The sequence below is a fragment of the Ooceraea biroi genome, chromosome 11 (genome assembly GCF_003672135.1).
Source record: "Ooceraea biroi isolate clonal line C1 chromosome 11, Obir_v5.4, whole genome shotgun sequence".
Classification (NCBI taxonomy): domain Eukaryota; kingdom Metazoa; phylum Arthropoda; class Insecta; order Hymenoptera; family Formicidae; genus Ooceraea; species Ooceraea biroi.
Window position 1 is genome coordinate 1,060,386 of NC_039516.1, and position 18,283 is coordinate 1,078,668.

Below are 18,283 nucleotides of genomic sequence, written 5' to 3' on the forward strand. Positions count from 1 at the left end.
TGTTACTTATACATATTTTTGTGCGTCCTTTGTAAATTATCTTCAGATATATTGTTCTATGTTTTATTAAATGTTTTAATAAAAAGTTTTTTAAACGCGCAATGATCGCTCGTTTTAACGAGATTTTGTTCATTAGTCATTATAACTTATGTGAGAAAAGCAATTATGGATGAAGATTATGAAGATCGCTGCTTCAGAAGGATGGTTTATGCGGATCAGGACCATAATGGTGCTCTTCATCTACATTTTTTAATTTTTCTGTTTAGACCATGTGACGTGATCAAAAAATAATTTAATGGTTGTTTCCAGTAAAATACACTGAATTATCAATATCATAAAATATGCTCAGGACTAGATCAGTTACATAACTTAATTCTCATTTAATCCTGCTTGACCGGGCGCGCTCTGTAATAAAGCGCGGAAAACATGATACTGGAACTAAGTAGCACCGAAATGATGAAGTTCCCCAGCAAAAGCATGTCGGCCGAATCCATCCATATGGTAAACACCCTCGCTGAAACAAGTCATTCGATATTTATTTTTTTATTATCTCATTACTTTTTTCTTCCATTTTATTATTGTCTTACCTATAATTTCTTTATATTATTATCTTAAATAACTCGAAACTTACTCAGATTTGTGAAGGCAGATATAAACCAGGTAAGAGGCGACACCGACTCTGCGTTTTTGGCTCGAAGTATAGCCAACAGTTGGACAATCTTACTGGAAGCGGAAATCGGCGTGCACATGGGCTGAAAATCAGACAGTATTTTTCAGCTCTTCTCTTGCCCATAAAAAAACGATTATTTCTCTACTAACCGCCAAAAATGTAAGTACAACTTTTGGAAGAGCTTCCAACAACAAACAGCCGCTTAGTATAAAGTACATTATGGTGCACAGCAGGGACCACATGTTGAGTTTGTTTACATATTTCAGCACAAGGAATATCAATATGTACTCCTGCACTAATATTATCGGATACTCCAAGTAGGACAGCACCGAATACCCGTTCGTGTAATTGTAACTAGTCATCACAGTATAGCTGAAAGGAACAATTAATTATTTACGAAGAAATAATAATACGAGACGGATCAGTTTAGCAAAGGACTACCTTGTTAATTCTAAAAATAATCCTAGCGTCGATATCTCATGGGCAGATTTCACGGAGAGTATTTTTACTATTTGCGGGATTTTCAATACGAAGCACATGCCTATTGTTATCAGGCTCAACAAGTCCGCAAATTGTTGCAGCAGCGACATTTTTGCGTTTGTTTTTTTTTACCCTTCAATTGCTCTGTAACAGTACACATACACATGGAAAATGCAATACTAAGTTACATTAAAAAATTAAACATATTCTTATCAGGGAGTCATGATTATATCCTATCTAATCTTTTTACAAGTGTTTATATATGTGTTGTATATATTATTATTATATAACAACAATACAACATTATTATTATTATATTATTATATTATTCATATTTTAATCAATATCGTTTTGCGATTTTTACTGCGTTTTGCGAAACATGCATCAATATTTAGCGAAAAAGTTATTTACTATCACTGTTTTACGGAAATAATTTGCGCTATGCCAAAACCACGTTACTGAAATAGTTCGTCAACAATTACAAAAATATCTTCCTATGCCGGTACTAAGACTCGCTCGCAGTGGCCTCAGACATTGTCCACATTTTGCTCAACAACGATTATAACGATATTGTAGATAAATATTATATCTTTCTGTCATGTATTACCTTTTTTCGCTAATTGTTCCGGGAGGGAGCACACGCACGTACGCCCGCACAGGCGCACGTGAAAGGTACGCGAACGTACGTCAACGTTGACACCTATTTTCTATTTTCGAAATTGTGCGAAGAGTCATATTACCCCGCCACTTGCGCAATCAACGAGGTGTCAAGTTCACATAAGGTATTGTCGAGCGATTCGCGAGCTGCCCAAACATCCTCCCCGACTGTCACGATTCGCGATTCGCGGCTTCGGCTTATTAAAGCTGTCACACTATGGACTCTCCGACGTCTCCCCTCGCCCCGCAGTCACGTTACTCATTCGCGTACGCGTCGCTCTATGTACTATTACCCTCCGCTCTTATGCTCCATTCTCCGGTAACCTTTCGCCCCACCATGCATTAGTGAATCGCGTATATATTATATATATATATAACCGTCGCGCGCGCGATTGGTGGAGCTTACGCGAATGGCGTGACACGCGCCAGCCGATCAGCTGATCTCTCCCTCAGTGTGGATTTTGAACGCTTCTTTCCGCGATCGGAGCGCTTCGAATGAAAGTTGGAGCAACGGAAAATTAGGTCTTTGAATTACCGACGATGCGAATAAAGATCCTCCCTGGAATAGGGGCAGCACGGAGGAAATAAAAGCATTGTGTTTCTTTGAAAATCGATATCCACTGAAAAAAAAGACGAAGAAAAATTAAAAATTTGTGATCGAGTATCCACGAGCCAGAATGTTCCCTCTTACTCGCATACTCTGTCCTACAGTACTCCATGAGCATTCTACTTGATATCAGATTTGTGCTCCGAGACGGAATCGGCTCGTGTACTTTATTCTTTAATCATAACGGGATCACTTGATGCATTCGAAAATTCATTTCCATCGTCAAGTGTCCCGAAGAGTATCCGAGGAGCATTCCACAGGCAGATTCCGCGCGGTGAGGTTGGCAGCGCCGAACATGTAGGCGTGACGCGCGGAACGCCGCGAACCGGACCGAGCCGAACGTGCGGTGCGAAGCGAAACGTGAGGCTGCTCCGCGTTGTCTCGCAGATATCGATTGGTCCCGGCGTGGGCTCCGCGCGCGTCATGCGGCGATCATGAGCGGCGTGCCCCCGCGCGACGACGACGACGACGACGACGAAGCCCGGACCGCGAACGCGCCGCGGTCAATCTAGCGCGAAGGTAAGCGCCGCAGTATCGTCCGCTCGCCTCTCCCGCTCGGGTCGACTCGAGTCCCCGACCCGAGTCGCTCCCGGGGACTTTCTTGTGCGACGCGATCCAGCACGAGCACCCGTCAACCTTCTCTCGCCGGGTGCTGCACCGTGCGCTCCTCCGGCGGGCGCCTCATCGTCATGAACTTAGCGCCGAGTCCCAGTGTTGCGTCGTATTTCCCGACAAGTTGACAAGATTCGCGAGATAGCCGTATTTAGCGTTAAATGCGCGGTAAGAATGAGCACCCGTTACCGACGACGTTGCGACAGGTTTGGTTAGCTGTCGAGTGACGTCTCGGGACGATTGCTCTTAATTTATTGAGGGATGGAAAAGTTGGATCTTTTTGAGGGTTCGTTTACACGCGATTTGTACGAATACTTTAGGAATCCGGGCAAATTGGATTTCATAGAGTGCTAATGATGGCTGAAATAATTGACCTTCATGAGTCATATCTGTGAAATCGTATGACATTCTGAAGATAGCGTGACTCATCTCTCTTGTATATTGTTTTACTGAAAACTTACGTTCATCGTGCTGTCGTGTTTTTTTGTTTTAGGTTTGTCAATCTTGTTGCTTTAGAGTATCACTGCATTCTTTCAATCATAATGGACCATACAATGAGTACAAGCGAATATATGAATATGGACATCGTAAGGCAGTCACGTCGTGCCTGTGGTTCCTTTTTTCAGGTTAGATGCTTCAAACTAGAAACGTGAAAGATATCTTGGAAATGAAAATGGTCACTTGACACTCCTGTCATTCAATTTTAGGGGGTGATGTGGGAATACCAAAAATTCTGGCTACTATAGGCTTACCAATCTAGTACAGCTAAAACAGATAATAATCTGACATGGACTCCCCGCCGTCATGTTCACTAAGCGCTGGGCCTCTCAGTGATCTTGGTAGCAGTGGTTTGGGGGGTTCAATTTCCAGTGATTCTGTTCGGGCACATCTTGCGATGGAGGTAAAGCATCTACGCGTTTTTCTTCTAACGATAAGGGGATCCTGGAGTCGTTACACTCAAATCGTCAAATGAAAATTGTTCCAGATGCAGGAGAGTGACATAGAGAGCAAGTCCCTATCGCAAGATTCGTTTGATTATTCGGACGGCATGTGCGGCGAGAACTTCAACACCCTGAAGAAGGGCCCGGGTTGGGGCGACGCGGATAGTAAGCTGGAAGTTGAAGTGGTCGATGTGGCGATAAAGCCGCCACCGGAATTTCAGGACAGTCCATCGCCACCGGACTCGGAATCCTCGTCGGCACCGATCCTGAGCTACGCGCGACTGATGAGACGCAGAACGCCACGCTGGATGGACGACTACGCCGATAATCTGGTACACATGGTGGTGGAAGAGGCACTGGCAATTTCCTGCCGCATCTCCTGGCCCGAGGGAAGGATTGCGCCTGCTGTGAATCGAATTCCGGTGGTAACCCGGGCCCAGCAAACCAATCCTAAACGCATGTGGGACCTAATGACGCCACCAGTGTGCCAGGGCGCCGCTACCATCACCATCACCCCATATAATACGCTGAACCGGCCGAATTCGCGTTGCTCGCTGGCCTCCTCCCGGTTGTCCAGCTCGCACAACTCTATCAATACTACCGGACTCGGTCACAAGGCCGACGACAGCAGTTTTATTACGTCCGCGATGTCGCATGATGTACTGACCACCAGTGAGATCAGCGACATGTACAACGTCCCGTTCGATTCGGATATCTACACGGTACCGATCGACGTGGTGCGACCACTGCACGATCTGCGGACGCCACAGCGACCGAAACGGCATCGGCATCACCGCAAGAGGCGGCGGAACGTTTCCGCGAGTTCGCAGAGCGAGTTGGAGGCGCATATCCAGCAAGCGCGCCACTACTGCGGCAAATCACGTGCCATCACGCACGTCATCAAGTCGCAGCGCTTGTTGGCTGACGTGTGTTGTAACGAGGGTAATCCTGGTGTTAGTGGCGGCGCCGGTAGCGGCAGCGGTGGCGGCAGTGCTGGTGGTAATGGTGGTAATGGTGGTAATGGTGGTGGTGGCAAACGACACAGCGTACCGGGTACTTCCGGTCGGCATGGTGTCAGAACATCGAATGGACACGCGCACAATATCGGCGAGCCGATCCACATGACGTTACACGAGGTGCGACAGTACCTGCAGACGCTCTATTCGAGCTCCAGTGACTCCAGTGAAAAGATCAAGCGAGACAAGGCGCCGCTGCTAGGCCACACTCCCGTGCACCTCGCCGCGACGCCTAAGCCCCTCAGTGTAAATAACAATAATAGGTAGGTACAAAAAGGTTTCTCTTGATAGGCAAGATAAGCAAAGAGAGAACATCTTCCTTCAGAAATAATGTGCATTTATACTTAAATATAAGTTGCTCTCTATTTACTCTTAGTGTCTAAAGTTGCATGTTCTCGAGTATTGTCAAATTGGCTACAGTGACAATCTAATAATAGCGAATGATGTCTAATAATAGGTATAACAGTAACGCACATACGGACTCGTCCACGGACACGCCAGTGTCCAACAAGAGCACCAGCAACGGGCTGATGATCCATCATCATCACCACCACAACAACAATAATAATAATAATAACAATCACAATAACAACAATGCGAAAAAGCACAAGCGGAACGCGTTCGTTGGTATCAGACACAAAAAGGCGCGCGACGAATCGCACAAGGACAAGAGTGAGTCTGAACGAGAGAAGATGAAGAAGAGCCAGCGTAACTTCTCGTTGAATCTCAAGCAAACGCTCTGCAATATCTTTCGATTCCGGCGGCTCGGCTCTCCGGAGAGAGACTTCGTGGAGAAACGGAACAGTATTGTGCAGGGAGAGATCGTTGAGGAAGAGGAGGGCGTCGACTCCGACCAGCACGCGAACAACAACAATACCGCTCCGTCCGAGACGGAGCCGTCCGCACAGAAGCTGCCGTTCTTCAAGCGCGCCTTACCTCCGCTGCCCAAGAGCAACGGCCAAGTGAGCGTGGAGCAAGCGGAGGAGGCTCTTACGGCGATGGCGCCCAAGTGCGAGTCTCCGCCCTCGCAGGTTCAGCAGCAAGTTCCGCCGACCGCCGCGCGAGTCGAGGAGGACGTCGTGGAGGACACGAGCATGGACTTTGCCGCCAGCATCGAGAAAGTGAAAGATGTACGTAACCCCGGTTATGCGCGAATCAACTTTCATTGGTTTAACGAATGAATAATATTGTATATTATTTTTTGTACTTTTTTTGACAGTATGGATGGTACTGGGGACCTATATCTGGAGAAGCGGCGGAGAAGATACTATCCAATGAACCGGATGGCTCGTTCATCGTGCGGGACAGTAGTGACGATCATTACATCTTCTCTTTGTCGTTTAGACTTAACAGTTGCGTGCGACACGTAAGGATAGAACATGATCAGGGTAAGTTTGATTCGTGTCGTTAGATAATTTTCAACTGGCAATTGGAGACGTGTACAAGGCTCGCTTCTCTCTGTACGCAGGTAACTTCAGCTTCGGCAGCTGCACGAAGTTCAAATCGCACACCATTGTTGACTTCATCGAGAACGCGGTCGAACATTCGCGAAGTGGTCGCTACCTCTTCTTTCTGCACCGACGACCGGTTCTAGGACCGATGCGAGTGCAGTTGCTGCATCCGGTGTCGCGATTCAAACAGGTCCAGAGCCTGCAACACACTTGCAGATTCGTCATCCTTAAGATGGTGCGCAGGGACCTGATCCCGACCCTGCCGCTACCTCGCCGGCTAATCGATTATCTCAGCACGCCCCATTACTACAGCGAGCAATTGGCAGCCGAGCAGGATGACCGGGCCGAGTCACCTGTCAGTTCGTCGACTGGCGAATTGGAAAAGATCTGCTTCACACCGCAGGGCCTGTCGTGAGGTACAGCCGTGTGACTTTTTCTTCCTCTGCTCCGCTCTCTGTGCAAAGACATTCGCGCCGAACGTCGTCTCTGACGTTAACGCATAAAATTTAATTCGCGATTCCATTGAATTTTCACGAATGTGTAAAAATTTACATCGCCGCTTCATTCAATTTCTGCTGACGCCCGAAACTTTCGTAGATCGCTCAGTTAGGTTTTCGCTGACGTAGAATTTAATACGTGACCCGTATTAATACGTTACTGACGTATGCTAATTTCACTCGTCATTTAATTAATGTTTTCTTTATATCTAAAAATTTATTATATTTTTACTCGACTGGATTTATTGACGGGTAAGAATTTAATTCGCTGTTAAATTAAACTGCAATTAACATAGAGGAATTTAATTGATGATTTAATTAAATTCTTGTTAATGTACAGAAATTTATTTGATTATTGAATTTTCGTGAAATTTAATGCTTGATTTAATTAGATTTTTGTTATCGTCGACGTGACGACGTGACATAAGATTAACGATTTTGCGCCTGTGATTTTGGTTTCGACGATTTGCGGCGTATCGATTCGTAAAGTGAGTAATGTGATCAAACTTGAAAGTAGAGGAATGTAGAGGAATTTCCCTATGCACCATATATTTAGAGTTGCAAGTTATGGTCGTCGCAAATTACCTGATTTAATTATCGAGTAAAAGAGAATCGAGTTTATTCCGTTTCCACAAAAGCTACGATATTTACTGCGATGTTTTCTGCATGTGTGTTAATATGATACATTTTATAATTAACTCGCGTTTCTTTTCTATGCGAGTACGCGAAAACGCAATTCTTTACAACTCGCATCGCAGCTTAAAAATGGTTATAAAATTGCTTGCGGAACGGTGATTAAACAAAGTGACTAATTCAGAAGAAAATTGTGACTAAACCATTTCTTGATTTTTTATCGCGTCTTTGTATAGCACTTTCAGTTTAGTTGATTTCGGTCGACTGTAACGAATGACAAAATTATATGTGACATAAGCAACGCACAATTATCCGTTTATACGTATATATAAGTACATATATAAATATATATAGATCTAGAGAGAGAGACACACATAGTGGTCGAATAAAAACTCTTCTTTGTGTGCCATACTCGCATTCTTTGTTAAAGCTTGGGCAAATTAATGTTGGAGTTTCGAGTTTTGAACTTTGAAAATTTTATTCAGTGTCTATTCGTTGCAGCCGAGCTTCCGATTAAAAGCGATAATAGACATAGAGCGTCCATATAATCCAGAATGTATTTCGAGTCCATTTAGTTAAATCAGACTGACTACTCGAAGATCAACTCGACAAACTGATCAGAACATGGGAATGAATGACATATTGCCCTTTTTCAAATTTTCTTTTACGAATCGATTACGCAAAACCAATGAAAGTTATCTCGATCATAAAAGCACTTACAAGTATATAACCAATGGAAATTCTGGCAATATATAAAGGGTAGCTAAAGTCGCGATGCGCAATTTGAGCGTTGCACGATTTCTCGTTCATTTGAGTAATCAATTTAAGATCAATTAATGTGACTTTAGTTGATGGAAAAACTCGAGCAAGGCATTGATGATTGCTATGCAATGTGCTATGCAAAATTACTGTAGCCTTCAGTTTCGTACATTGCGAAATTAGGATAATCGTGCGTTTATTTTTGTGCTCGAACAAGCTTTGAGGCACAACGTCGTGCAATAACACACATCGAAATTAATCGGAGATTATAGGAGACACCGTAATTCTATTTATGTTGTATTCTTCTTAAGTTTCCGTTTTTTCAATTGTACATACACATATTATTTCAATTGTTATTTATGCTCTTACGAGTTATAAGAAACCGATGGAATTTCCAGATTTGTTCCAAGTAGAGACTTATTCCGACCAATTTTCATCTTTCGATGTTGCCTAGAGCTTAACAACGTGGCATTAGTATCGCAATAGACCTTTCGAAGGAGGGAAACTTCCTGTTGCAACTTGTAGCCGAATATCCGTACGTAGTACTCCCTGTTTTCGTTCGTTCACCGTTATCGAGGAGTGGTTCATTAACTGATTTATTACTTCGAGATAAACGTGAGATTAGGATTGTCCAGAAAGTGTCGCTTGAAATTCCAGTTTTGCGCTTTGGCAAATTCACACGTACACATACACACGTACACACATGCGTGCGCGCGCAGCAGACAAATTTTGTACCCAGTATCCACCAGGTAGATTTTGCAATACGATTACTATTAATATTAACGAGATCGTCCAGAGGACTATGCGAGTCCTGCGTGGGGTTCGCGAGGCATGTGCGTATAGTTAACAATTAATAACGGCACCACAGAGTACCTCATAGTCACAGAGGGAGGTATACGTATATAGAGCAGAATTAGTAAGATTTTATAACGAGCGTACTTACGTCGGCATAAGTTGCACACATAGCCATACAGACAAAACACACACACACACACATACGCAACATACGAATGTGTGTCCTCGCCTGCGAGGAAATTCTAGTTGTTAAGGGAGCGTGAGTCTTATTTGATAAGATTACGTTTTAAGGGTCAGTTGCATTAACAGGCTTGGTTAATTGACGCGATAGCAAGCGATAATTCTAGCTAGTAGGAATACAAAAGGAGAAACCTTCCGGTTATATAACCGCGTTAATCTTAGTTGATTAATTTTAGTTAAGTAGTAAAACTTAATCGATTTAAATTATATTTAAATTATATCCTTTATCACACGTTTCTCAGTTAACTCCTAGGTTCAATCCAAGTTAACTAAAGAATCGAGTTAATTTAATCTCGAGATGGGTCTGAATTTGATCCATGTTAACTTCAGTCAAACATGCTTAGTGCTGACGTTAGTGCAATCGTCCCTGAAGTTTAGTTATACCTTAATTAATTCTCCGTAGATCGTAGTTCTAGCCAATAATATATAGATAAGAATGAAAGTTTATTTAATCGCAGATAGTGCTAATCGACACGTTTCCGTTTAGCCACGTTGGTGCAACCGGCTCTAAAATAAATGTAAGAAAAAAAAAACGCAGCGTTCTGCGCCAAGCGGGAGCCCTCCACGACTGCAACGTGTCGAAGCTAGATGAAATAGCCGTTATCAAATAAGAATGACAAAATGACATTTTTTAAGACGAACAACCGAGATTAGAGGAGATTAGAGGGTAATGAGACTCGAGTGGTCGTTTAGCGCTAAATGCGACACGTTCGCAGCCCGTGGCTCGTCCAAGTAGCTCAAGCCCCCGTCTCCGATTGTCGATTGCGTGATTAGGCGACGGGAAGTGTACGTGTCAAACGTTTTTTGTATATTTGTAAAACTTTCGATATCGGCGGGATTCGTCGCCGCGACGAGCGATTGCTTTTGAATGTACACTTCTTCTAGCGAAATGTGATATTACTGATAAACGGGCGATACTTTGCGTCGAGCGAAACGCTGGGAACGTTAGGCGAATCGAACATTCATATACAGGCTCTCCCGGCATCGTCGTGTACTTTGCTCTCGGTTTTCCGGCTAACGCGCATTTCTCAAGCGTGACACCCGCGGGGTATACCCTGTAAGCGAAACGAAGCTTCCAAGCCCTGGTTGTGAAAAACGCGGTAAATTCGTTCGGAGGTCCGATCAAGTTCCGATTTGAGATTTGATTTTGATCGGTGGTACAATCGCTTGGCACAGAATGTAGAATGCATCCTCTCTCCTATGCCAAAGTATGCAGCTGTATCCAGAGTACAACATCTGCGTATCTTCGTTTCGCATTAAATGTACGTAACTTTACGTAGAAAGTTTTTTCTTCGCAACTATTTATTATATTGTTAACTCCGGATATCCGCAGGACTTGGCGTATTATTGAATTGTCACACGAGTATGAAAGGATGGATTATCGATTAAAGAAACATACGAGATGTTGTACTTTAGCCGCACAAAACAGATAACATTATTATTTACGTATAATTGCCGAATGCTAGTCACAAATACTGCATTTTTTCAGTTGGAGATTTCAGTATTGTTTATTAATAAAATACCAATACCAATTTACGTGCGAAGTCTTGTATTTATTCTCGCTGATGTTTAATCCAAGTAAAACGGTGAAAAGGAACAAATTTTTTGCTCTGGGTGCAAGGAACAAGCAAGTTCACCTTTTAAAGTGTAAAGTGACGAAAAAAAAACTGTTGCTCGAACTTTTGTCACGTATTTCAGGATTTGCTAAATTAGTCAATTACTCTTGCACTCACTGTACATGTTATTCAAACATGGCTAATCACTAAGGGATCGATGAAGAATTAACCGCTTCGAAATGTGAACTTGTCTGATCCTTGATATCACACTTGCAATTCGATCATGAAGATCACTTATTGTATACGACGAGGTGTACCAATTTATTTATTCTAGTCTAATGCGCAGGGTGTTTTGCGTAAAGCAACTCGGACCTGTAACTGGAAGGACACTAAAGATGAGAGAAGCATTGAGGAATTTTCCCGACGAGAAAAATATATCACCTTTAATCCAATCTCTTTGGAACCGAAAGAAAAAACAAATTTAAAAAACAAATCTTTCAAAGAAAATCGCGTTCGACTACCCAGACTGACACGCTTTAAGTGAAATGCCCTGTATTTTTGTCACCAAGTTCGATTGTTATCAGAGCGAGATGTCCACGATAGACGTCTGCTGCGGATTTCTTAATTTTGTAAATACAATGCGACACGTACATTCCAGAATTTCTATCGGGATCGTGCCGACGATCTTCTGATCGACTCATACTCGCACAATTCCGTCGAAGTAAAAGTAGGATAACTGAAACTGCGAAAGCAATCCAGTTTGTCCTTGCTTGCTGACGAAGTTATGATCCTTCTGAAAAGCGTTTTCAGTTGAAAGAACCACTACTTTGCTTGATTTCGTTTCACGAACATCTTTGTAAAATATGAACATATTGATTTAAGTCTACTTTCCTTGAATAAAGGATATCTAAAAAAAAGACATTAGTTGATAACACGTTAAGTTTTCGCCAATGTACATTTATACGCGAATAATCTGACACCATGCGCGAATGTGATAATGATTTTAACGTCGCCGTAGGCCATAATTCGTGGGATCAGTTGGTAATTTTAAGTGCAACTAACACTCAACGTCAACTATGCACCCGAACACAAGAAGTGAATCCTGTCCTTCGTTATTGGCTCGTCACAGTGGAATGGTATATGTAAGCGTATGAGGTAACAGCGTATGTATTTGATTACCCATGTTTGTACTGCAATGTTGAAAATAAAATACATTTTTTGAGATTAACACCGTCGATCTTCGTTAACTTGTGCTTTATAAGTCTCAAAGTTTCAATCAGAAAGTCACGTATTTTGCGCGTAAACCAGTACGCGAGAAATAACTCGGAGAGAATTGGTGCGGAACGGATAAAAATTTTTTTATTGTTCCATACAGGGATGCCACATTGAGCGACAAAAATAGAGAAAAGTAACAACAATCAAGTTTATCATTCTCTTTCTCTCTCTCTCTCTGTCTTTCTTATTTTGGATAGATGCTGCACGTTTTGTCTCAAGGAATACCCAGAGTCTTTCTAACCAGCTTCTGAGCTATCCTTTCGAATTCACTGCGATCCTCCCTCCACATCTTTGCAGCGTCCACATTGGCACCACTCTCGTCATTCGGTTCTGCCAACATACTCACCACGCTCAAAAGTATCTTTTCCACACTTTGCACTGGGCTCCACCTCTCTGCACTGCTTTCGTAACCCATAGGATCGTCACCAGGCGCATGCAGTATACTTATGCAGACTCTGCCATCTGCGTAGACTAGACAGAAGGAGAAAGAGAGAAAGATACAATTTTATGTGCAGCTAACAATTCCGAGTACTCTCAACACTCGATACTTGTTCTACATAAGCAAGAACCTTTAACAACTTCTTTTTACAACGTTTTTTTAATTAACATAATATAGTGTCTTACTGTTAGGATGAAACATCTCGCAGGTAAACTGCATCTTTGGAGGGCTCAACGGATAATCTGGAGGAAATATTAATTTTGCTGGAAATACCCCACCCTCAAAGCACGTTCCCTCTGGTCCACTAAAAGTAATCAGTTTTACTGATACTGATAGCCAAATGCACTACTAAAGAATTTACAAAAGCATCCTCTTGAGTATTACTTTTGATATTAACTAAAGAAATACAATGGACTCAAGTAAATGATAGATTACAGGAGAGGTGTGTGTAGTATAATAAAACATAACGAACGAGTCGCCAACAGAAATTCTTTTAAGAAGGATAAAGTGAAGACTTACGTGATGAGGGCTTCCCATTCGAAAAAGTTTTCCTCGTTAATCGGTCCGGCAATGATTCCTTCTGGTGGATTCAAGGTTAGCTCTGTAAATTATTCATCGTACGATGAACATTATTTCCCCGTGAAGAAGATGCCGCAAACTTGCGTAAAAACATCATGAGCGAGCTACTCATGCTACCATGGTGTGCGTTGAAGGATTGAAAAATCTGATTCTCACGTTTGTACTCTGCCATCAATCGCCTGAGCGCCGATCCTGCCATCGTTCCGTTCGATGATTCGATCGATTCGCCAACTGTACGAAATGACCAAGGATCCCTCCTCTTAAAATTGACCTTGAACAGGAGCCACGGTGACTAAATAATCGGCCGTTTAAAGCTCGGGGCTATCCTGACCTCCTAAATTTTCTTGCTTTGTATTCGTACCGTTGACAGGTCTACAATCTATGTTTCATGACATCTATTAAAAGAAATAATCACCTAATCGGAGCTGCTTTTCTCATATTCGTGATTCCGTACATGTTTAAACGAAGTCCCTTTTAAAACAGTCAAAGACAAATATATTATCGACCATCAGCAAGAATCACGAAGCATCACGGTATAGCGTACAGTCACGGTGCATGAATTCGTATGAAAATTTATGCTGACGTTGCTTCATAGGCCGGTATTCACCTCAATATAGTTAGCAGACAAATATGATAAATCTTTTTTTTTTATTGCAATCGTTTGGGAAAGTTTAGGAAACCACTTTTAATGTTTGGGAAATAATAGTTTTTTAATAATTAATGAAAATTAGATGAGTGTATAGTTAGCAGACATCATTCCAAATAATTTTCTTTTTCGCTTCTTTCAACGCCAAATCATTTGGGAAATACGCCTATAATGTTTTCAGAGTTTGGGAAATAATGATTTCCCCTCAAAATTGAGTTGAAAGTCATCACCCAGCGTGCAGTATAATCTAGGGAATAATCTAGGGACTTTTGACTATAGACTATATAATGGAAAAACGTTTATAATCTTTGATATTTCTCATTGTTTTCCATTTCAATAATTTGGGAATCGTTTGGGAAAGTTTAGGAAACCATTTTTAGAGTTTGGGAAATAATAGTTTTTTAATAATTAATGAAAATTAGTTGAGCGTATAGTTATCATTCCAAATAATGTTCTTTTTCGCTTCTTCAACGCCAAATCATTTGGGAAATACGCCTGTAATGTTTTTAGAGTTTGGGAAATAATAATTGCATCTCAAAATAAAGTTTCATGTCATCAACCAGACGTCAAGCCAAAACTCTAGGGATTTTTTGACCATAACCTATATAATGGAAAATGTTTATAATCTTCGATTATCTCATTGTTTTCTAATGTTTTCTATTGCAATCATTTGGGAATCGTTTGGGCAAGTTTAGAAAGGCACTTTCACAGTTTGGGAAGCAATAATTTTTATAATTAAGAGGATCCTGGAGTAACTAGTGAAACAGTGTTGCCATTTGCACTCATACACATACAAAAATTACAGTTGAAATGCTTTTGATAAAAATTTCGCAATTTGTACACACAAACATTGCGGCGGCCACCACTCGGGATAAAATAAAGGAATATAATGAAGCTTTTCGAAGTGACTTTAGAAGCATAATAAAAAAGAAAGGTGTATTCTCCTTTACAGAATACAGATACATATAAACTTTCTTACTTTCTTAATATTATTAATTTTTTATACTGGGAAAGTATATGCTTGGGTGGCTTCGCCCGTCACCTAGTACTCTTCCACATAAACAAAATAACAAAACTTTTAGGTGACCAAAAGTACTGCGTGGAAGTTACAATATAGAATTTTGCTTTGCGTGGGACCTCGCTTCACATGAATTGAAAACCTATTTGGAATCGTACTAATTGTACTTGCAATGCAAATTAGTAAGATTCCAAATAGGTTTTCAATTCATGTGAAGCGAGGTCCCACGCAAAGTAAAGTTCTATATTGTAACTTCCATGCAGTACGTTTGGACATAGTTTGTTTGCGCGCACGCGCGCACACACACACACACACACCGAAGGGGGGCTGCGGGGGGCTTTCGGCCCCCCACCCGCACCCCCCCTCGCAAGGTGGGTAGGTGGGCGGAAGACGCTTTTTTTCATGTCTTTCCGTGTCGAAATAAACGGTGTCCAACTTCACGGTGCGCAATTGAACAGTTTGGACACCGTTTATTTCGACACGGAAAGACATGAAAAAAGCGTCTTCCACCCACCCACCCTGCGAGGGGGGGTGCGGGTGGGGGGCCGAAAGCCCCCCGCAGCCCCCCTTCGGTGTGTGTGTGTGTGTGTGTGTGTGTGTGTGTGTGCGCGCGCGCGTGCGCGCAAACAAACTATGTCCAAAAGTACTGCGTGGAAGTTACAATATAGAACCTTGCTTTGCGTGGAACCTCGCTTCACATGAATTGAAAACTTATTTGGAATCTAAAGCCTTCGGCAGACCAGCGCGACGCAGTTCGCGATGCGCGATACGCGACGTGCGATATCCAATGAGCGTACAGCTTTTCCATAAACACTGTACGCTCATTGGATATCGCACGTCGCATATCGCGCATCGCGTGTCGCGTCGCGCTGGTGTGCCGGGGTCTAATTTGCATTGCTAGTAATGTACACACGCGTTTAATTTCGCGCATTTTGACGTCACCGCGCATGCTCAGTCAGTGTGCGCTACGCCCGTAGACCGCCGGTATGACAGATTTCCTAACCTCGAAACTGTCATTTTTCAGTAGGTGATAACTTTCTTTGTAGTTGAGAGCGACGATTTTCCTTCTCGCAATCGTATTTTTTCATCAAAATAAACGATATTGCAAAGTTAGAAGGAAATCGGTGAGGAGGCCCGTCTCCTTAAGTATTACCAAAAACTATTATTTCCCAAACTCTAGAAGTGGTTTCCTAAACTTTCCCAAATTATTGAAATGGAAAACAATGAGAAATATCAAAGATTATAAACGTTTTTCCATTATATAGCCTATAGTCAAAAAGTCCCTAGATTATTCCCTAGATTATACTGCACGTCTGGGTGATGACTTTCAACTCGATTTTGAGGGGGAATCATTATTTCCCAAACTCTGAAAACATTATAGGCGTATTTCCTAAATGATTTGGCGTTGAAAGAAGCGAAAAAGAAAATTATTTGGAACGATGTCTGCTAACTATACACTCATCTAATTTTCATTAATTATTAAACAACTATTATTTCCCACACTCTAAAAGTAGTTTCCTAAACTTTCCCAAACAATTCCCAAACGATTGCAATAAAAAAAAAGATTTATCATATTTGTCTGCTAACTATACAGCGGTCATTTCATTGGCTATGGAGTATCTGAAGATACACTTAAGACGGTCTTATATATAAGATTCGACTATGAATACCGGCTATAGTATTCTAGATGGCGAACCTATGGCACGTATGAAAATGTCAAAATGTCTATTTCATGGTATATCCATAGACATAGTAAGAATAGACCGAGCGTGAAGCGCAAAACGTGAAGCACAGCTAGAAAAGGACGGAAAGTAGGTGGAGAATCTCTTTCTCTCTCTGTTCGCGTCTTCCCCACTCTCCGCTCTTACCCCCACTCTTCTTTCCTTAGAGAGAGAGAGCAATCCTTCGCCTGCTTTCTCTCTTTTTCTACCTGTGATTCACTGCCAAGTTGAGAACACGCTCGGTCTATTCTTACTATGTCTATGGGTATATCAAAGGTGCCAACCGAGAATTGCGCTTACCGAGAGTTTCGCGCATGCGCACTTCATCCGATAACGTCAAACGTGTCGACAAAGAATTGTACGATTGAATACCCTGCGGTCCCTGCGGCCTGCGAAATACCGTGTTCGTCTCGCGTGCGGAAAGTGTAATACGGTGCAGGTCGAACCGGACAAATTTAATCAGGTGTGTGACACACACTGTGTGCGGATACTATTGGACACTGCGTACGGTGGAGGTGAAGGACGTTCTGCATCGTGATACTGCAAGTCCGGATCACTGTGGTGATGCTCGTGTAATCAGAATCGACGATCACGTTCACGTGAAGATTCCGGACTTTCCGAAACAGACGCGAGGATGTCGCGTACGAAGGCGGAGAAGATCGGTAACGGTAACAAGTGCGAGGTTAGCGTGTGGACACGTGCGATCACGGCGAATTCGGAATGGCCGGACAAGGTAAATATAACCTTCTGGTCTTCACGAGAATTCGTTCCACCTTGCGCCTTTCCTGATCGTTTCGCGTTGTAGGAGGAGTTTCTTGACGTGATATACTGGGCAAGACAAGCGATCGGTATTATCGTTGGCATAGGATGGGGCCTTATACCTCTGAAAGGTTTTATAGCTCTATTGTTGTAAGTAGAACAGCATCATTCATACTCCCGTGCCTTTCGTTTTCCTTTCTGACATACTTTTCTTTTTTCTGGATTGCATATTTTCGAAGTAACGCCACTAACTGTCGAACGTGCCGTTGTGATTCTTATGTTTTAGATTTGTAGTAGTCAATGCAGGAATTACGTATTTATACTTTAGCAGTTTCCAACAAATCGACGAGGAAGAATTCGGTGGTATGTGGGAACTGACGAAAGAGGGATTTATGACCTCGTTTGCTGGGTTTCTGGTAAGGCTAAATTGAGAACTTGACGTCTCTCCATTGATCGATCGACATGTGTCATTCTATATTGTTATTGGTTAACAGGTAACTTGGATCATCATATATTCCGGATTGCATTTCGACTGATTCACATTGCGATGGATTCATGGATTCGAGACAAGAAGCAATAGCGTTTTATACAGAGATCATCGCCGCTGCCAAATTCTCCATACGTACGCAATAGCCATTCCCTCGTAATAGACACTGCTGTGTGATTCCTGTGTCGTGTGCATATACTGTTACATATTGTTACATACAAGTATGAATTACCTGTATAAAAGTCTTCTTACCTTGTCAAAACTGTGTGTGTTTTAATCTTAACTGACTGACGAGTTCAATTAAGCATACGTTATTTTGTCTTATGTATGTTTATTAATAATTTAACGTACGTATTAATGTATAAAGTCTATATGCAATTTTACGCAAGATATATATGCCATAAAAATATTAATTCATATTTTTCGAGAGTACAAAGATACTCCG

The 18,283-nt window shown here is 42.2% G+C and overlaps 4 protein-coding genes across 7 annotated transcripts; 2 read left to right on the forward strand and 2 right to left on the reverse strand.

The window, feature by feature from the left end:
* Positions 1–272: 272 nt before the first annotated feature.
* On the reverse strand, positions 273–2,060 carry LOC105274580 (PQ-loop repeat-containing protein 3). Its single transcript, XM_011330829.3, has 5 exons — positions 1,758–2,060; positions 1,112–1,294; positions 820–1,042; positions 632–752; positions 273–514 (listed from the first exon to the last, which is right to left on the reverse strand). The coding sequence occupies exons 2-5, from the start codon at positions 1,258–1,260 to the stop codon at positions 381–383; spliced, it is 627 nt and encodes a 208-aa protein (XP_011329131.1). The 5' UTR covers positions 1,261–1,294; positions 1,758–2,060; the 3' UTR covers positions 273–380.
* Positions 2,061–2,241: 181 nt separating this feature from the next.
* LOC105274578 (putative uncharacterized protein DDB_G0286901) lies at positions 2,242–10,895 on the forward strand. Of its 2 annotated transcripts, none has more exons than XM_011330827.3 (7): positions 2,242–2,933; positions 3,520–3,652; positions 3,734–3,927; positions 4,012–5,246; positions 5,441–6,113; positions 6,203–6,371; positions 6,452–10,895. In XM_011330827.3, the coding sequence occupies exons 3-7, from the start codon at positions 3,814–3,816 to the stop codon at positions 6,847–6,849; spliced, it is 2,589 nt and encodes an 862-aa protein (XP_011329129.2). In that variant the 5' UTR covers positions 2,242–2,933; positions 3,520–3,652; positions 3,734–3,813; the 3' UTR covers positions 6,850–10,895. The 2 variants fall into 2 exon arrangements, with proteins under 2 accessions (XP_011329129.2, XP_026829439.1); XM_026973638.1 differs by lacking the exon at positions 2,242–2,933 and adding an exon at positions 2,950–3,194.
* Positions 10,896–12,249: 1,354 nt separating this feature from the next.
* On the reverse strand, positions 12,250–13,797 carry LOC105274577 (ubiquitin-conjugating enzyme E2 G2). Of its 3 annotated transcripts, none has more exons than XM_011330825.3 (5): positions 13,662–13,797; positions 13,364–13,586; positions 13,148–13,229; positions 12,814–12,932; positions 12,250–12,660 (listed from the first exon to the last, which is right to left on the reverse strand). In XM_011330825.3, exons 2-5 carry the CDS (start codon positions 13,404–13,406, stop codon positions 12,404–12,406), a joined length of 501 nt encoding a protein of 166 aa, XP_011329127.1. In that variant the 5' UTR covers positions 13,407–13,586; positions 13,662–13,797; the 3' UTR covers positions 12,250–12,403. The 3 variants fall into 3 exon arrangements, with proteins under 3 accessions (XP_011329127.1, XP_011329128.1, XP_011329125.1); XM_011330826.3 differs by having other exon boundaries at positions 13,364–13,478; positions 13,623–13,797; XM_011330823.3 differs by having other exon boundaries at positions 13,364–13,541; positions 13,623–13,797.
* A 3,151-nt stretch (positions 13,798–16,948) lies between these two features.
* LOC105274576 (uncharacterized protein RAB5IF homolog) lies at positions 16,949–18,251 on the forward strand. The gene is made up of 4 exons (XM_011330822.3): positions 16,949–17,325; positions 17,398–17,501; positions 17,638–17,767; positions 17,846–18,251. Exons 1-4 carry the CDS (start codon positions 17,227–17,229, stop codon positions 17,885–17,887), a joined length of 375 nt encoding a protein of 124 aa, XP_011329124.1. The 5' UTR covers positions 16,949–17,226; the 3' UTR covers positions 17,888–18,251.
* The last annotated feature ends 32 nt before the right edge of the window (positions 18,252–18,283 follow it).

What these genes read in the sequence shown, in the direction of transcription:
- LOC105274580 (XM_011330829.3), bottom strand. Translation starts at nt 1,260, where the DNA reads ATGTCGCTGCTGCAACAATTTGCGGACTTGTTGAGCCTGATAACAATA. An exon ending in TTATTTTTAGAATTAACAAG is followed by an intron (nt 1,043 to 1,111) that starts GTAGTCCTTTGC and finishes TGTTCCTTTCAG; the next exon opens with CTATACTGTGATGACTAGTT. An exon ending in ATCTGCCTTCACAAATCTGA is followed by an intron (nt 515 to 631) that starts GTAAGTTTCGAG and finishes GACTTGTTTCAG; the next exon opens with CGAGGGTGTTTACCATATGG.
- LOC105274578 (XM_011330827.3), top strand. Translation starts at nt 3,814, where the DNA reads ATGGACTCCCCGCCGTCATGTTCACTAAGCGCTGGGCCTCTCAGTGAT. An exon ending in AGTGTAAATAACAATAATAG is followed by an intron (nt 5,247 to 5,440) that starts GTAGGTACAAAA and finishes GTCTAATAATAG; the next exon opens with GTATAACAGTAACGCACATA. An exon ending in AAGGATAGAACATGATCAGG is followed by an intron (nt 6,372 to 6,451) that starts GTAAGTTTGATT and finishes CTCTGTACGCAG; the next exon opens with GTAACTTCAGCTTCGGCAGC.
- LOC105274577 (XM_011330825.3), bottom strand. Translation starts at nt 13,406, where the DNA reads ATGGCAGGATCGGCGCTCAGGCGATTGATGGCAGAGTACAAAC. An exon ending in ATTGATGGCAGAGTACAAAC is followed by an intron (nt 13,230 to 13,363) that starts GTGAGAATCAGA and finishes AATAATTTACAG; the next exon opens with AGCTAACCTTGAATCCACCA. An exon ending in GAATGGGAAGCCCTCATCAC is followed by an intron (nt 12,933 to 13,147) that starts GTAAGTCTTCAC and finishes GATTACTTTTAG; the next exon opens with TGGACCAGAGGGAACGTGCT.
- LOC105274576 (XM_011330822.3), top strand. Translation starts at nt 17,227, where the DNA reads ATGTCGCGTACGAAGGCGGAGAAGATCGGTAACGGTAACAAGTGCGAG. An exon ending in ATTCGGAATGGCCGGACAAG is followed by an intron (nt 17,326 to 17,397) that starts GTAAATATAACC and finishes TTCGCGTTGTAG; the next exon opens with GAGGAGTTTCTTGACGTGAT. An exon ending in GGTTTTATAGCTCTATTGTT is followed by an intron (nt 17,502 to 17,637) that starts GTAAGTAGAACA and finishes CTTATGTTTTAG; the next exon opens with ATTTGTAGTAGTCAATGCAG.